The sequence below is a fragment of the Colletotrichum jinshuiense genome, chromosome 2, assembly GCF_051148585.1.
Source record: "Colletotrichum jinshuiense chromosome 2, complete sequence".
Taxonomy (NCBI): Eukaryota; Fungi; Ascomycota; class Sordariomycetes; order Glomerellales; family Glomerellaceae; genus Colletotrichum; species Colletotrichum jinshuiense.
In genome coordinates, this window is record NC_139309.1 from 2,390,529 (window position 1) to 2,405,129 (window position 14,601).

The 14,601-nt window shown below is 55.8% G+C and overlaps 4 protein-coding genes across 4 annotated transcripts; 1 reads left to right on the plus strand and 3 right to left on the minus strand.

Annotated features, from left to right (window-relative positions):
* Positions 1-393: 393 nt before the first annotated feature.
* On the minus strand, positions 394-2,197 carry EsH8_II_000645 (sulfite oxidase; the record flags this gene model as incomplete). The annotated part of the gene is made up of 4 exons (XM_083263943.1): positions 394-607; positions 732-1,717; positions 1,770-1,958; positions 2,036-2,197. 4 exons carry the CDS (start codon positions 2,195-2,197, stop codon positions 394-396), a joined length of 1,551 nt encoding a protein of 516 aa, XP_083121265.1.
* Positions 2,198-3,235: 1,038 nt separating this feature from the next.
* Positions 3,236-6,849, minus strand: EsH8_II_000646 (calcium:hydrogen antiporter; the record flags this gene model as incomplete). The annotated part of the gene is made up of 3 exons (XM_083263944.1): positions 3,236-3,664; positions 3,721-6,542; positions 6,654-6,849. The coding sequence occupies 3 exons, from the start codon at positions 6,847-6,849 to the stop codon at positions 3,236-3,238; spliced, it is 3,447 nt and encodes a 1,148-aa protein (XP_083121266.1).
* Positions 6,850-8,934: 2,085 nt separating this feature from the next.
* EsH8_II_000647 (proteasome regulatory particle base subunit RPT6) lies at positions 8,935-10,180 on the plus strand (the record flags this gene model as incomplete). Its single annotated transcript, XM_083263945.1, has 2 exons — positions 8,935-9,169; positions 9,246-10,180. 2 exons carry the CDS (start codon positions 8,935-8,937, stop codon positions 10,178-10,180), a joined length of 1,170 nt encoding a protein of 389 aa, XP_083121267.1.
* A 1,029-nt stretch (positions 10,181-11,209) lies between these two features.
* EsH8_II_000648 (uncharacterized protein) lies at positions 11,210-14,166 on the minus strand (the record flags this gene model as incomplete). Its single annotated transcript, XM_083263946.1, has 2 exons — positions 11,210-12,259; positions 12,316-14,166. The coding sequence occupies 2 exons, from the start codon at positions 14,164-14,166 to the stop codon at positions 11,210-11,212; spliced, it is 2,901 nt and encodes a 966-aa protein (XP_083121268.1).
* Between the last annotated feature and the right edge of the window lie 435 nt (positions 14,167-14,601).

A 14,601-nucleotide genomic window follows, 5' to 3' on the forward strand; every position in this document is an offset into this window, starting at 1 on the left:
GTAACAGGACAAGTGCATTTCCCAAAGACCTGCTACTTAAGCATACACTCTGCCCGATGTCCGCAAATGGAACAGGAAAGTGAGAAAAAAAACCGCCTCCCAATGAACCCAAATGTTGTCAAACCTATAACATCAGAAATTCTTGTGTTGACTGTCAAGTTAGAGTAGGTATTTGAAGGCTTATCCAAAGCGTCAGGTTGGGTCACGCAGTCAAATCCGATGACAGTGAAGATCTTTGTCAGGATGTAAGGCAGCGACACGACTCGACAGCATGTTGCAATAAGTCTCAGGTGCCATAAAGGAATGACTTGGACCGTAACCTACGTGCAATACGATACTCATTTGGCAAGCCATCCGGAAACCAAAGACCTCGACCCATCTCCCATGCCTACCTCACTCCACCGGGTCCCGTCCGCCCTGCGCCGCCATGTTCCTCTCGTACTCCTCGTCCGACTCCAAATCCATCTCAACGGGATGCGTAATCGGCAGAATAGGAATGCCCTTCTCCTCGAGCTGCTTGAGCCTGGCAGCCGTCTCGGGTCTCGACCTGTTCATGCTGTACACCTTGATGCGGTGGGCCGAGGACGTGACGTGCAAGTCCCAGTTCCTTTTTTCGTTTCGAACAGTCAGCATTGCCTCCCGCACATCGCTAGACCGAGAAAAGAACATTTAAAGAGAGACAGTAAGGGAAGAAAAGGGTGGAAAGGGGGAAGATAGGGAGAGAGACTCACCATGCCGATCGCACATACGTAGGCTGCGTATTGCACGCATTGTCCCACGTCCGCACACAGAACTCCAGCCAGCCCTCAGCGTCCACCGGGAGCTCAATCTCCCACAGCCTCCACGCGTGGAAGTACTTTTGGCTCATCTTGTCGTGCGGCACCTCGTACCACACCGAGCCTCCATCGGCGCTGACCTCGACCCTGACGGGCCAGTGGCCGCCGCCAGAGAACGCCCACCCTCTGAGCTTGACCTTGCCATCGTGCACGATCTGGTCCATGTCCTTGGGCGTCATGATGGCCGACGACACCGGCATGTCCTGGATCGAGAACCCGTTGCTGTACTTGACGTTCTGCTTCCCGATCTGCGGCGTATAGTAGATGTACTCCCTCCTCTGGACCGGCGCCGAGCTCTCATGGCGGATGGCGCGGACCTCGGTGAGCCACTTGGTGCTGCGCGCGCCAATGTACCCGAACACGACGGTCCTCAGCGGGAAGCCATGAATCTTGGGCAGGGGCTCGCCGTTCATCTCCCACGCCAGAAGGACCTCATTCAACTTCACCTTCCGCCAGGGCACGCTGACGCCGTAGTTATACACCTTGCCCTTCTTGAAGTACGTGTCTGCGCCGAAGAATTCGAGGTGCCCGGCTCCATCTTTCAGGCCGCCGCAGTACTTGATGACCTTCTTCAAGCTCACGCCCGTCCAGCGCGCGGTGCCAATGGCCCCCTCGCCCCAGGGGGCGTTGATGAGCTCGTCACCGTCACCAGGGTACTGCGCTATCTGCTCGATGCGGCGGGTGCCCGAGCATTGGATCGTGACGACGCTGCTCTGGTGCGGGAACTTGGTTTTGAGGTCGTGGAGAGTGAGCGTCTTCGGGTTGTTGACGAGGCCAGTGATATCAAGCGTGTACTTGTCTTCGTCAATCTCGGGGATGCCGCCATGGTTCCTCACAAAGTGGTCCTTGTTGTTGGTGAGTTCCGTCTCGACGAGACGTTTCTGTTCGGCTGTTAGCTGCGTGTATCCATGCCCACAGACCGTCTTCTCTTACGCGAGGGGGCTCGCCGTTGTACGGGAACTGCAGTACGTGGATCATGTCCTCGGCCTTTTCCTTTTTGACAATATCCCAACTGACTTCAGGGATGTGATCTAATCCCAGGGCATAGTGATACTGCTTCCACCGCTCGCCGGTGAGAATGGGATTCGTGTCGGGCAGCGGTCCCAACTGAAATTGAGGAGGCTACGACACTCGGACATTAGGACGAAGAACAAGTTTGCGGTGTAGCAGACAACATGGGCGGGGGTACAATCACTCACATCCGGGAAATCATACTGGCTCATGAGCTCCTCGACCTGCTTCTTCTTCTCGGGATACTTCTCCCACTCAATGTAGCCCTTCCAGCCTTCCCTCTCTTCCTTGAACTCAGGGATGTCCCCCTTCGCCCTGAATGGAATCGCGTGTGGTTCAGCAGGAGCCATTATAATTGATACCGGTGGTTACTTGGGTGCAAAAAGTGGTGAGGGCTGATTGAGATCGAAGGATTCAGCCTGTGATCTGAGGGGAAGGGTGCTTTGCCATTAATATGGTTCAAGCAAGCCTTGCAACCGCCTTATCCCAAGTCTAGACCCCGCGAACTGACATGGCGCTTGTTCCATTGTCAGTGACTTCACCTACCAGGTTCAATCATCCCGGTTTGCCGAGCGGTCACCGCTAGCCCAACAGATGAACTGGGTTTGCAGCAGCACCAATGGGCAGTGTGCAGTTGCGATATAATGCCGTCATGGACGCATCAATATGTTGGATGGCTCCATCGGGCCAGGAGCACGGGCTTTACCGAGCAGATTACCTTGCATCACGCGTGTCAGCACTGCTGAAGCTTTCTTGCCCCCGCTCGAGGAGCAACTAAGTTTAGATTCATGGTCGCGACAACGATTCTTTCCCTCACTTGTTGGAGTGTTCGGTTATCTGTCAATCGGAGTTCCACCCGGGGCCAAGACATTCTTGCTGCGGACTTACTGTCGAGCTGCCGTCTGTGTGACTCCACTTAGTCATGACGGTGATCGCCCCTGTCCCTGCCAACCAACCAGAAAACGATGATGACTTTCAGAAAGCTCGGCCAAGAGTCGGGGACGGTTGGTGTCCGATGCAAAAACTTGGCGCCAGACGCAAAGTTGTTCACGATGCAATGCCCCCCAGCCCCCGTGCATCTGGTAAAGGTAACAAGGATGAATATTAAGGATGTATATTCCGAACAATCCGCCATAAAACGAAAGGACTCTAGGTAATGTGCTCTTCTCCATAACGCCGCCAGCATCCTATCATAGCCGCCTGCCAAAACCAATAATGCAATGTACCCAGGCCGGACGAATTACTGGCAAATGCTGACCAGTTCAGACCAACGCTTCTCTTCTCTTCCGCCTTATCAACTCACATTAGTCAACTTATACTTTATCAATGTTCGCTATTCTTCGGGTATCACAGCCCCTTCACCAACTCCTTCTTTCTCAAGCGAGCCTTTATGCGTGAAACGCAAAACCGCTGTTCCGGCGGCCAACAGTCTTGAAAGACGAGTATTGCCCATCAGCACCCATGACGTCAAAGCGGCTCACGCTCATGGCGTCCTCGGTGTATCCAGACAAGTAGTAGCCTGCAATGACTACAAGATAGCTCAACAGCAAGATGCTACCCTTGAAATAGTTGCTCTTTCCTTCGCCGTACATGTAGCTGAGCAGGAAGACGCAAAGGATGACGGTCACCATATCCCACTGAGGGAACAGAAGTGCAAACGTGTGGGCGCTCACGTCTTCAAATCTGTCAGAGGTGACGTAAAATGCAGAGTACAGCACGAGGGCTGGAACCTGAAGCAAACAGACTTGGAGTGCATAGGCAGAACCGATCTCCATAGACAGTGCAATGTTGCCGTTCATGGCGAATGAAATGGCGTTCTGCAAAGCGTTAGCACACATGCCCTAGTATTGCCTTGTGAGCCGTCCAAACTTACCAGGAACTCAGTCGTGTTGGGAACGAGGGCAAAAAGAGTGATACCCAGGAATTTCTCGTCAATGGCGAAGCCCTCGAGGACGACATCAACGGTGTCGACCAGAATCTCAGCGATGATGGCGTAAAGCACCGTGGCGCCCATGAGGATGACAGCACTCTTGCCTCTGCTCCAGTTGGGGGCGTCGTGGCCACCATGGGGTGCTTGGGCGGCACTGGCTGCTGCAATATCCTCGCTCTCGATCACTGCCGCAGTACGGAGGGCGGGGGGGCGCGGTGTGGCCGCAGACGAGGCTCCAGGTTGGACCGAGGTTCTGCGAGGCATCCGCTCGCGTGCAGCAAGGGTAGCTGCGGTGGCAGCCATTTCTGCAACCTCGCGAACGAGTGCATTGTTTTCGGCCTCTGAGAATCCCGGAATGTGAACAACAGAGCGGACTGTGTCGCTTCCGCTCGTCTTCGGGGGGACGACATGCGGGATATTGACACTGCCGTTACCAGGAGGGTGGGGCCCTTGACCAGCGACGGAGCCGTGACGGGAGATATCGTCGCCCTTGGAGTTCAGGCCAACTTGCTTCAGTGATTGGCCGAGAATGCGCTTATAGAGGTGAGAGTCGCGAACGTCAACAGAGGTGCCGGTGGTTTCAGCGAACGAGTGAGGTCCCGATTGCCTAGCCGAAGCTGAAGCATGGGCATGCGCCTCTTCGTGCTTCTTTTCATCGATCTCTGAGTTCCAAATAACAGCGGCGTGGGTTCGCAGTGTAAACCAAAGTCCAACGATGTAAGAGAGAAACAGCAGAGTAGCGCAGAAGTAGCAGAACGGACGGACAGCTTCGAGGTAGAAGCGGTCATTCAAAGCGGGGGTTTGGGAGAAGAAGCATCGCTTGCAATCGCGGCCGTCGCCGCCGACGGGGGACAGGCCGCCTCCCATGCCACCGTTATTGACGCAATCCAAGCAATTGAGTTCGTGGGTGCCGTAGATTTGGTAGAAGAGCGTGGGACCGAAGGCACCAAGAACCGCAAATAACAGCATGGTTGAAGTGACACCGGCAGACCTGGCGTTGAACCGTTGGGTCTTGCGCTTGATGGCACCAAAGCACATGGATAGGCCCGGGAGGAACAGGATACCTGCGAAGATGCTCCCAACAATGCTTCCCTCAACAAGTTGACCCTTGCCTTGGTTCAGAGCAACACAGTACAGGAAGACTTCGACGATGGTGGAAAAGAAGGCGTTGATGGCAGCGCCGACTCCCATGGATGACTGCGCAGAGATCGAGGCAACGGCCTGGCCAATGAAGTAGGCGAGGGGGATGATGGAAAACAGGCCAGCAATGAAAAGGAAGGCTGGCGAGGTGATGAAGAGGTCTAGGTGAAGAACATTGTCAAGGACAAGCCAGTCAAAGATGACAAAGACGACGACTCCCATCAAGTTGATCAAGAAGACATTGGTGCCGTCAATGGTGTACTTCCAGTATTTGATACCAACCGCGCGGTAGGTGCACAGCAAGATCGATGAGTGCGGCGTATCTGCGGTTCGGGCGAGAACCAGGTCGGACTCGAATGTGAGCGCCAGGGGGTGGCGCCGCAGTTGGTCGAAGAGCAACATGGTGACTTTGCCCATGGGAATCGAAAAGACGAGGAACCAGCAGATCAATGAAACGAGGATCAGGGACGGCGAGATCAGCAGGTAGAAGAAGAGGAAGAATACAACACGGCCAATATTCCACTGGCCTCGGCCAAAGAGTCGGCGCTTGACTTGCGGCGGTGTCTCGCTTCGCTCGCCGCGTCCGCTGCGGCCAAGGAGGCTGTCCGTCTCGCTCGGTTCCGAATCGATGCTCCGTCGCGAGCGGCCAACGATGGATCGGTTGCGCTCCGAGCCCTCTGGACCAAAGAACAGGCGGCCGTATTCCAGGTCACCGCTCTGCCATTGCTCGTACTCGGAGATGCTTCGTCCTTCGCCCTGGTCCTCGTCCAAATACGCCTCGTCCTGCTCCAGGCGCACATACTTGCCGAAAGGGTAGAATAGGTAGCTGGCCAGTCCCCAGAGAACCCTGCCGTACTCCCTGCCGCTCGGTGTCGCGGCAAACAAGAAGCAGACGAGTGCGCCCAGTGCTGAGAACGTCGCCATCCACCAGCCGAACAACAAAGTCCAAAGGATATTGAAGAAGAGAAGCCAGTTATGAACTCTGCCCCCTGGAGACGAATGGATGTCGCCCTCGGCATTCTTCTGCACTGAACGATCCTTTTTGTACAGAGCCGGCTTCCACAATCGTATACCAAAAGGATGCGTTTGATTGATGGCTTGCTGGCGGTCTTTGAGCGTGAAGCTCTCGGCGTCGCTCACGTCGCCGTCAGACTCGGCTCCGATATCCTCCTCATCAGGATGTACTGAAGGGTCGCGTTCCACTTCTTCGGGCATAATATCCTCGGCTCTGGGTGTCCGTGGACCGTTGTCGTCGTCGTCGTCTTCATCGTCGTCCTCGCCATGCTCGCTACGAGAGGACTGAACCCGCGATAATGTGGTTGCTAGCTGGGGCCGGCGGCGGGTGCCAAAGCCAGTTCGCTGTGAATGTTCTTGGTGGCGCTCGACCGCGTCCGCCTCAACCTCATAAATGTCATCGTCGGCAGAGAAGACCTCGCCGCGATGGGGGGCTGTAGGGTTGGTGGAGAGACGGCGAGGCATCGGGGGCTTTCGCGGTTTCAGTGCCTTGGCGCGTTCGGGACCCATCATGGGTGATCTAGCGGCTTGCGTCGAGCGAGAGTGAGAACGATCGTGAGCTGACGAGTCGCCCGGATACTGGGAGGCAGAGCTTTGGGTATGTATGGAACCTGGAGGCACACGGGGGGTAGAGGTCAGCCAGGGGTTTTGTTTTGGGCCACTCGGCAACTCGGACGACCAAGACGCATTAAGTTCCTGGGCATGCAGCGGGTCGTACGTACCGTAGCCACCTTCTGGTCGCCTCCGCACCGTGTCGGTGGACTGGAACGACTGAAAACTTTCCGACAGGCCTTCGTCGCGGTCGGCGACATACGAGTCAAACCTAGAAGACCGATGACGAGTATCGGTAGGTGAGGCAGCGGACGAGCTATCGCGAGATTCCTGGGACGGTGTGCCCGGCCCTGTCGAGGGATCCATGGTGGGCGACGATGGAGCGCGCAGCTTTTTGGGGTTGATGGAGAATGATGAGTGGAGGAGATTGGGAGGTGCAGCCAATGTGGGTTATTAGTGTGGACGACAACCGGGGGGAGGAGAGTGCGCGAGTGACTTTGATGTTGGGGCGGGAGAGCCGTGCTGTACTTGGAGTGGTAAGCAAGGAAGAAAGGAAAAAAATCGATGTCGTATTTGTTGTGCCTGGTGATGTATAGGAGAGAGAGTGCGTGTGTGCGTGATGCGATCCAAGGTGAGATATGAGGATACCTCGGAGAGTCCGAGTATGGGTCAAGGTGTCGAGCTCACTCCCCCAGACAGGTATCCGTAGGTTCGTTTGGGAACGACAGGACTGGAGAATGACCGATGGATAAGCAGGGGCATGTATCCGTACGGAGGAAGGTATTGTAAACAACACACAAAGGCAGCATGGGAGGATGACGCCAGAGACGGGGGAGGGAAGGAAAGGAAGGAAACAAGAAAAAAAAAATTAGCGATGGTCGGACTCTCGAATTCAAAGACAAACAGTGGTCTGGGTCTTGGCCATTCCTGTGCGGCCTAAGGTCTAGTTCTTCTGTCCGAGGTGAAGCGATCATCCAATCTTCCCGTCCGCACCTGCTACCATCTGTGGCAGGCCAGACCATAGGTGCCTTACCAACGTTGGCCGCTGGCATGCTTGGATCGCCTCCCCCAGATTCGCAACCGCACCTCAGGATGTCTGAGTCAGTTGCTGCCCACTCAGTGTTAATCGAGTGGCATCTGCAGACGACGGTCATGTGTACCCTCTCTCATGGCCCCGTGTGGTGCGGAAGGGCATGGAAGATGCCACTATTGGGTGTAAGCCAACGCCAATGTGCGACTGCTCACACTCTCTCTATCTCGCTCTATCTCGCTCTATCTCTCACACACACGCGCACACTCGTTTCCACACACACTACCCCTACGTCGAACCGGCGTTGGAGCAAGGCCTGGTTTCCATGTCTCTCCGTCTCACGGCAGCCAGGGCCGTTTGGTGTTTACTTCTCTTACCTTCAACGGTGTGTTGATAGGTAGGAAGGAACGCAATTTAGTGGAGGGCTAGTGGGTACAGACCCACCGGTGCTTTGGGTGCGCTAACTTCTAAGTGCCTTACGGTGTGCCAGAATCAACACCTTGAGTGCGCTTGGTGGGGCGCACTCGGTGTCATGGAGGCTGTTGTTTGCCCGGAGCCCACTGCCTGCACCGGCCGTCAGCATGGATGATGGTGTTGAGGCCCAGACATAGCGACCAAGCTTCCCCCCAATCAGCCTAGTGCCCGAGTGCTCCAGTACCACCGCTTCGCAGGGTGCAACCTCAATCAGCCGCGACTGGCGACCCTTTCTCCATGTCTCTCTGTCGCTGTCGCTGCCCCTCGACCTCTCCTCAGCCTTCCATGTCCGCCCCCTTCACCGCGCCGTGGGCCTTGCGCCATGTTGATGATGATTCGATGCCTCCAGTGCCCCACCAGTATACACTACCTACCTAGGTACCTAGGTGCTCGATATGTGCTGTGATCTCGTGCTGTACTCCACTTTCCCAACCGGGAGAGGCAAACGTCACTGCGCATTCCATTCCATCGCACCTTCTCTCTGTTGTATCCGCAGCAGTACGTATTATCCGTAGCACGCAAGGATAAACATGACCCACGGACCACCCGGCTTTCCAGAACATCGGAGCCCGGAACATCCCATCCCCCGATTCACCAAGACGCTGAGCTCAAGCTTCCAAGGCTCCGTGGAGGGGACGCACCTCAGATATGTGGGGACCTTACAATTCCGGACAGTTTCTCATCACGTGATCCGGACCTGGCGAACGCGTCGACCGTCGTTTGCCTGCGGCTGACTGACCGACCGACGGAGCCAGCCAGACCTCCAGCCCTGTCACTCCGAATCCATCTGTGAGCTTCCACAACGACAAGCTTCCATCCACGACCCAACCCCGGCGACGTCAACCATCAACCACCGCAACTCGTCCACGACCGATTGAAATTCCACTCCCCGAAACCTACATTGAAACAGCACTCCCGCATCTTCCTCCCTCGGGGCATCCTTCACGATGGCGCTCGACAGCTACTACCAGAACAAAATCGAGGCCATGAAGCTCGAGATCCTCAAGGGTCAAGCAGTCCTCCGCCGCCTCGAGGCCCAAAGAAACGACTACAACTCCCGCGTGAGGCTACTGCGAGAAGAGCTGGGTCTGTTGCAGCAACCGGGATCCTACGTCGGCGAGGTCGTCAAGGTCATGAGCACGAAGAAGGTGCTGGTCAAGGTGCATCCCGAAGGCAAATACGGTACGTCACTCAAGATGCATCCAGTCAAGCCCCCCCTCCTGCGCACCGCAATCCCTTTAACACCGATGCATCACAGTCGTCGACATATCCGACAATGTCGACATCACAAAGCTCACCGTCGGCAAGCGGGTAACCCTGCTGTCCGACAGCTACAAGCTCGAGAAGATGCTCCCCTCATCCGTCGACCCCCTCGTCTCTCTCATGATGGTGGAGAAGGTCCCCGACAGCACGTACGACATGATTGGTGGTCTGGATCAGCAGATCAAGGAAATCAAGGAGGTCATCGAGCTGGGTCTGAAGCACCCCGAGCTCTTCGAGTCGCTCGGTATCGCACAACCAAAGGGTGTCCTGCTGTACGGCCCCCCTGGTACGGGCAAGACGCTGCTCGCCCGTGCAGTCGCCCACCACACCGACTGCAAGTTCATCAGAGTCTCCGGTTCCGAGCTGGTGCAAAAGTATATCGGTGAGGGAAGTCGCATGGTCCGCGAGCTCTTCGTCATGGCCCGCGAGCACGCCCCCTCCATCATTTTCATGGACGAGATCGACTCCATCGGTTCCTCCCGTGTCGAGGGCTCATCCGGCGGCGACTCCGAAGTCCAGCGAACCATGCTGGAGCTCCTCAACCAGCTCGACGGTTTCGAGCCCACCAAGAACATCAAGGTCATCATGGCCACCAACCGTCTCGACATCCTCGACCCCGCCCTGCTGCGTCCCGGACGTATCGACCGCAAGATTGAGTTCCCCCCACCAAGCGTCGAGGCCCGTGCCGACATTCTCCGCATCCACAGCCGCAAGATGAACCTGACGAGAGGCATCAACCTCACCAAGATCGCCGAGAAGATGAACGGCTGCTCCGGCGCCGAGCTCAAGGGTGTCTGCACAGAGGCCGGCATGTACGCCCTCCGCGAGCGCAGAGTCCACGTCACGCAGGAGGATTTCGAGCTCGCCACCGCCAAGATCCTCAACAAGCATGACGACAAGGAGGTGTCGCTCGGCAAGCTCTGGAAGTAAACGGGGGCGAGGAAGCAGGCCGGGCGAGGAGGAGAAGGGCAGCAACGACATCTTTATTTGGCTGGCGGGAGTTGGGCAAGGCGGGGATTGGCGGAAACAGCGCCCGCGCCATCGCGCGCAAGTGGCGCTTGTACGGCTAATTATGTACGACTACATAGAACATGGAATCAGCCACGATGACTTGCACCCCTTCTCGCAGCAGGCCCGTCCATTGTGCGCAAGCTGTGCGGTGCTGCTCCGTCCTAGGCACCCGCCTCCCTTCATTCCACTAGTCGGACAGAAGATCTCGTGGGGTAGGTAGGTCTTGCCTCCCCACTCCATCGTCTCATTGTCGGACCCCCCGTCCAATGGTTGGAGCAACGTGCCCGCCTCGACCGAATGACCAGATGATGCCCAGCATCTCATCTTTAATGGCCCGAAGGACACCGTGTCGGCTCGTCCCGGGATAGGACCAGCAAGGGAACGTGGTCTCGTACAACTTTGGCTGCGGTAAGCATTGCAAAATACATACACAACCATAGTGGTTATTGTAATATGTTGGGAGGGAGGGAGAGACCAGCCTTCGACCTTGCACATGATAGTGTGGAAAATAGTTCACTTACACACCTCATATACATCATTGCTTCAAGTCGAGTAATACAAGCGAACAACAAAAACATGGTCAACATGGCAGCCGCGGAAGCGGCTGCTCTATACTCTCTCATTCGGTAAACGCCTCTAGTGTACAATACCAAGGATCGACCGTAGTCAGATCCAAACATGCCCGTGTCAATAGACACATAATCGAGTTACGCCATGCATCGTAAAGCATGTAGCAGAAATGCCTAAACGCCTAGTCTCATGCCCCGAAGCCCTGTCCCTGGGCCGGTGTGTCCGTAATGCTTGTTGCCGCGAAACAAAAACAAAATGCAAGATGCTCCCGTTACTCGTTGGATGATGGCACCTTCCAACATCCAAGGGTATCGAATAACGATTCCACACGAGTCCATTCGTTTTCCCATAACCACCGCAGGCCTAACTGAACCAATATTAGTTATCCCCCCTAATTTGCAAGCTTCCACTTCGAACTCTTCCCCCCTTGATTGAACTGGAGTTTTTCTCGTGAGATCTCCATATGTATTCAACAATAGTCTCGTAGCACAAGACATATTGGCGCAGGCTTTGCACCATGCTGAGTCGTTGGTGCCTGAAGTCCTCGACGGTTTTCTGAATGAGATCCATAGTGTCGCTGTCGTCCGCCAACCATGAGGTGTCCAGCGGGGTCCTGTCTGGTGAACCGCGTCGTACATCGGCGCTTGAGCGGCGACTGCTGGGGTTGAAGTCGAACGTCTTCTCACGCGGCGACACTTCCTCCGCCTGCCCACTCATCTTGATATCGCCATCCGAGTCCCGCTTCCTAACCGGCTTCGTGTTTGTCTTTGCAAGTCTTTGACGTTTCAGCATGTCAATGACGCTGTCCACCGTACAGAAGGTGCCGGTTCGTCCACAGCCCGCCGAGCAGTGCACGAGCATCGGCCTCGCCCTTTGGTCCATCTCTGGCTCGTCGTACCATGCAATAGAACCGGCTTCGGGAGATGACCGAGACGTAATCGATGAAGTGTCGACAGGCAACGCTGACCGCTGCATCACGTTGGCCAAGTCCACAAGGGCCAGTAGGTGAGAGGGTTGTGCAGGGGCGCCAAAGTCTGGCCAAGATGGGTAATGCAGATGAGTAATCTCGCGCATTGGGGCAAACGGATGTGAGCCATGGGATAATGCGAACTTGCGGATGATGACATGCGGCTTTTCACCCTGCGGCGGTGAAGCAGCAGCAATTGAAGAATTGAGGGTAGTCGTTGTGCTGGCGCGACGGCGGCCTGCCTCGGCCGCCGCGGCTGCAGACGGTGCGCTTGATCCATGGTTGGACCGGTGCTTGTCAATATCGAGCGAGACCTTCTTCTCCGAGAGCGGCTTCAGCTTGATGGAGCCGAAGTCCCTGCCCTGCCAGTAAGGGTGGCATTTGAGCTGGCCTCCTTCCGATTCAGCAGTCAACATGACAACAACGCGGATGTCTTGCTCCCAAATAACGGACCAAAAGTCCTGCATTCAGTCAGTTATGCTGACGGACACAAAATGGTCCGGTTCAAAATGCTTACCTCGAAAGTGGCTGGAAGCGGGCCCTGGGTCGCGATGTATCTCTTGTTGCTCCTAGATGCTTTGATATGACTGGCATTGACATAGTCGCACGCTCCATCGGGACGCCCTTGGAGTTTTACTCGGGCATGCTCAAATGGCAAGATGTCCTTATATCGATTCTTGACACCCTTTTCAATGCCGCATAGTTGAGGTGCGTTCTTGTCCTTTTGACTCTCGCCAAACATGGAATAGGCGGCCTTCATGCGCGATTGCTCATCTTTCTCGATGCTCAGGAATTTGTTTGAAACCTGTTTCCCGTGATCGATCGGCTTAGAAGCGTCACGAAGCCATCGGGGCAACGTAGGCGATTCTAGGCCGGATGGCCGTGCAATGTCCAGTTGACCTACACCATCGGCAAGATCCATGTTCTGACGAATGTTGGAAAAAAACGGGTTCGCGCCATTGCCGGCCATTGGCAACATTACACCTCCGATGACGGGTGCGATTCCTGGCCGGCTGCCGCCTTGATTGGCTGCTGATGAAGAAATACCTCCCGCTCCGGGGCCGAACCCCTCATCGATGGATTCGGGATAGGCCTCGGCGAAAGTGTTGAAGCCACCCCGTAGGATATACATACCGCCTGTGTACCCCTCATTTGTGAACTTCTTAACCATGTTCATACATGAAACAGCATCACGCTTCTCTGCCGAGTAAGCATCATAAACGACAAGGTGCTTCGTTGACTTCCACTTTGAAAATCGTTGTTCCATTTCGGTATTTTGGAAAGTCTGCTGCAACTTAGTCAAGTTGAATGTAGCTCGTTTTAGTAGTGTTGTCGGAATGCATAGGTTGAGCGCGCCTTCAATGCGAGCTTGCGCGTACTGCTGGGAGACTCTCAAGTCCAGAAGCAGCAGATTGCTCTCCGAACCTTCAGCATCCATCAGGTCTTTCAGCTGCGACGGCGTTATCAAAGAGGGACCGCTCTCAATGGTAGGTGGCATCGTCTCGGCCCGAAGATGATTCGACTTGGCGTTGCCGGGTGTCGGCGGATCAACTCTGTTCTGCGCGATAGACAATCTTGGATGGCGGTCTTCAACTTTGGATAGCGTCGTTCTACGGTCGAAAGGCGATTCCGTCTGTCTCGGGGACTCGAATCTTGGCATGTTCAAGTTGAGAATTGACGGAGGCTGTATTGACGCCTCCGACGTGCGCTTCGAATCCGACGAAACATACGCCGAGTCGTGCAAGCCTTGCTGCTCAACCTCCATTCGGCTTATTGGCCTTTCTTTGGCCGTCCTGGATAGCGAGAAGTCGGAGCCTTTGTCGCTTGCATGAGTATTCCACCTTGTCGGACGAGGACGCAGCGTTGTGGGATTCGGCGGTGCTTGCGGGAAGTGGGAGGATGAGAGGCTGAAGCCCACGCCACGGTTGAGATCTGCCTGGCGCCTGAAGGCCTCGTAGTCGGGATTAGCATCGATGGGGATCTGCTTGGGCAGCGCCGTGCCGAAGGACTTGACGGACGACGTCGGGGAGCTCCAGTTCTCTCGTGGCATCGCCGAAGAGTCCCTGGGGTCAACCGACTGTTCGACTACTAGGCCAAAGTAATTGGGGCTCGCCGCTCTTGCTTCTGACTGGCGTGCTGGCGACAATTTCTGCGGAGGCAAGGGCTGGCCGACGGAATATGGCATCCTAGGAGATGCAACTGGGGTAGAAGGTAAAGGACTCATTGCCGCTGGGACTGCGAGTTTAGACTGTGAGAGAGTGTGGCCATGGGATGACCGGGGCGCAGGTGACGGCCTGGGAGCCGAGTGAGGAGTCTTCATCGTGTAGTGGACGGATGTCGCCCCTTCGTTACTCCTCTTGTCGAGCATGGTTGGTGTAGGTGTAAGGAATATGTTTTGATCCACGGGGGTGCTGTAGGAGATGCTTCCGACGGCGGCCAGGTGATTAGGCCCTGATCAGCTATAGCGCCATTGCGTATGGCGTTTGGGCGGGACGGTTAAGGTATGAAAGGGTTCAGACTGATCGGAGGGAAGGGGGAGGGAGGGTGTGCAGAAGAGGCTCTTTGAAAAGGGAAAGGGATGGCAGTGGGGGGTCTTTTAGAGAGAAAAGAAGGTTGCGGGGGGGGGTTCTGACGTGACGGCACAAGTGGCGATCTGAACCCGGTATGGCCCTGGGGGGGCGTGTGGTTGCTTTGCTTTTTGGTATGTTGAGTTGACTCCCGGGGGCCTCTTGGGACACGGGACGGGGTTCGAGGAAGGATGGGCTAGGCTGAGCTGACGGTGACGGACAATATGGTGGCGTTC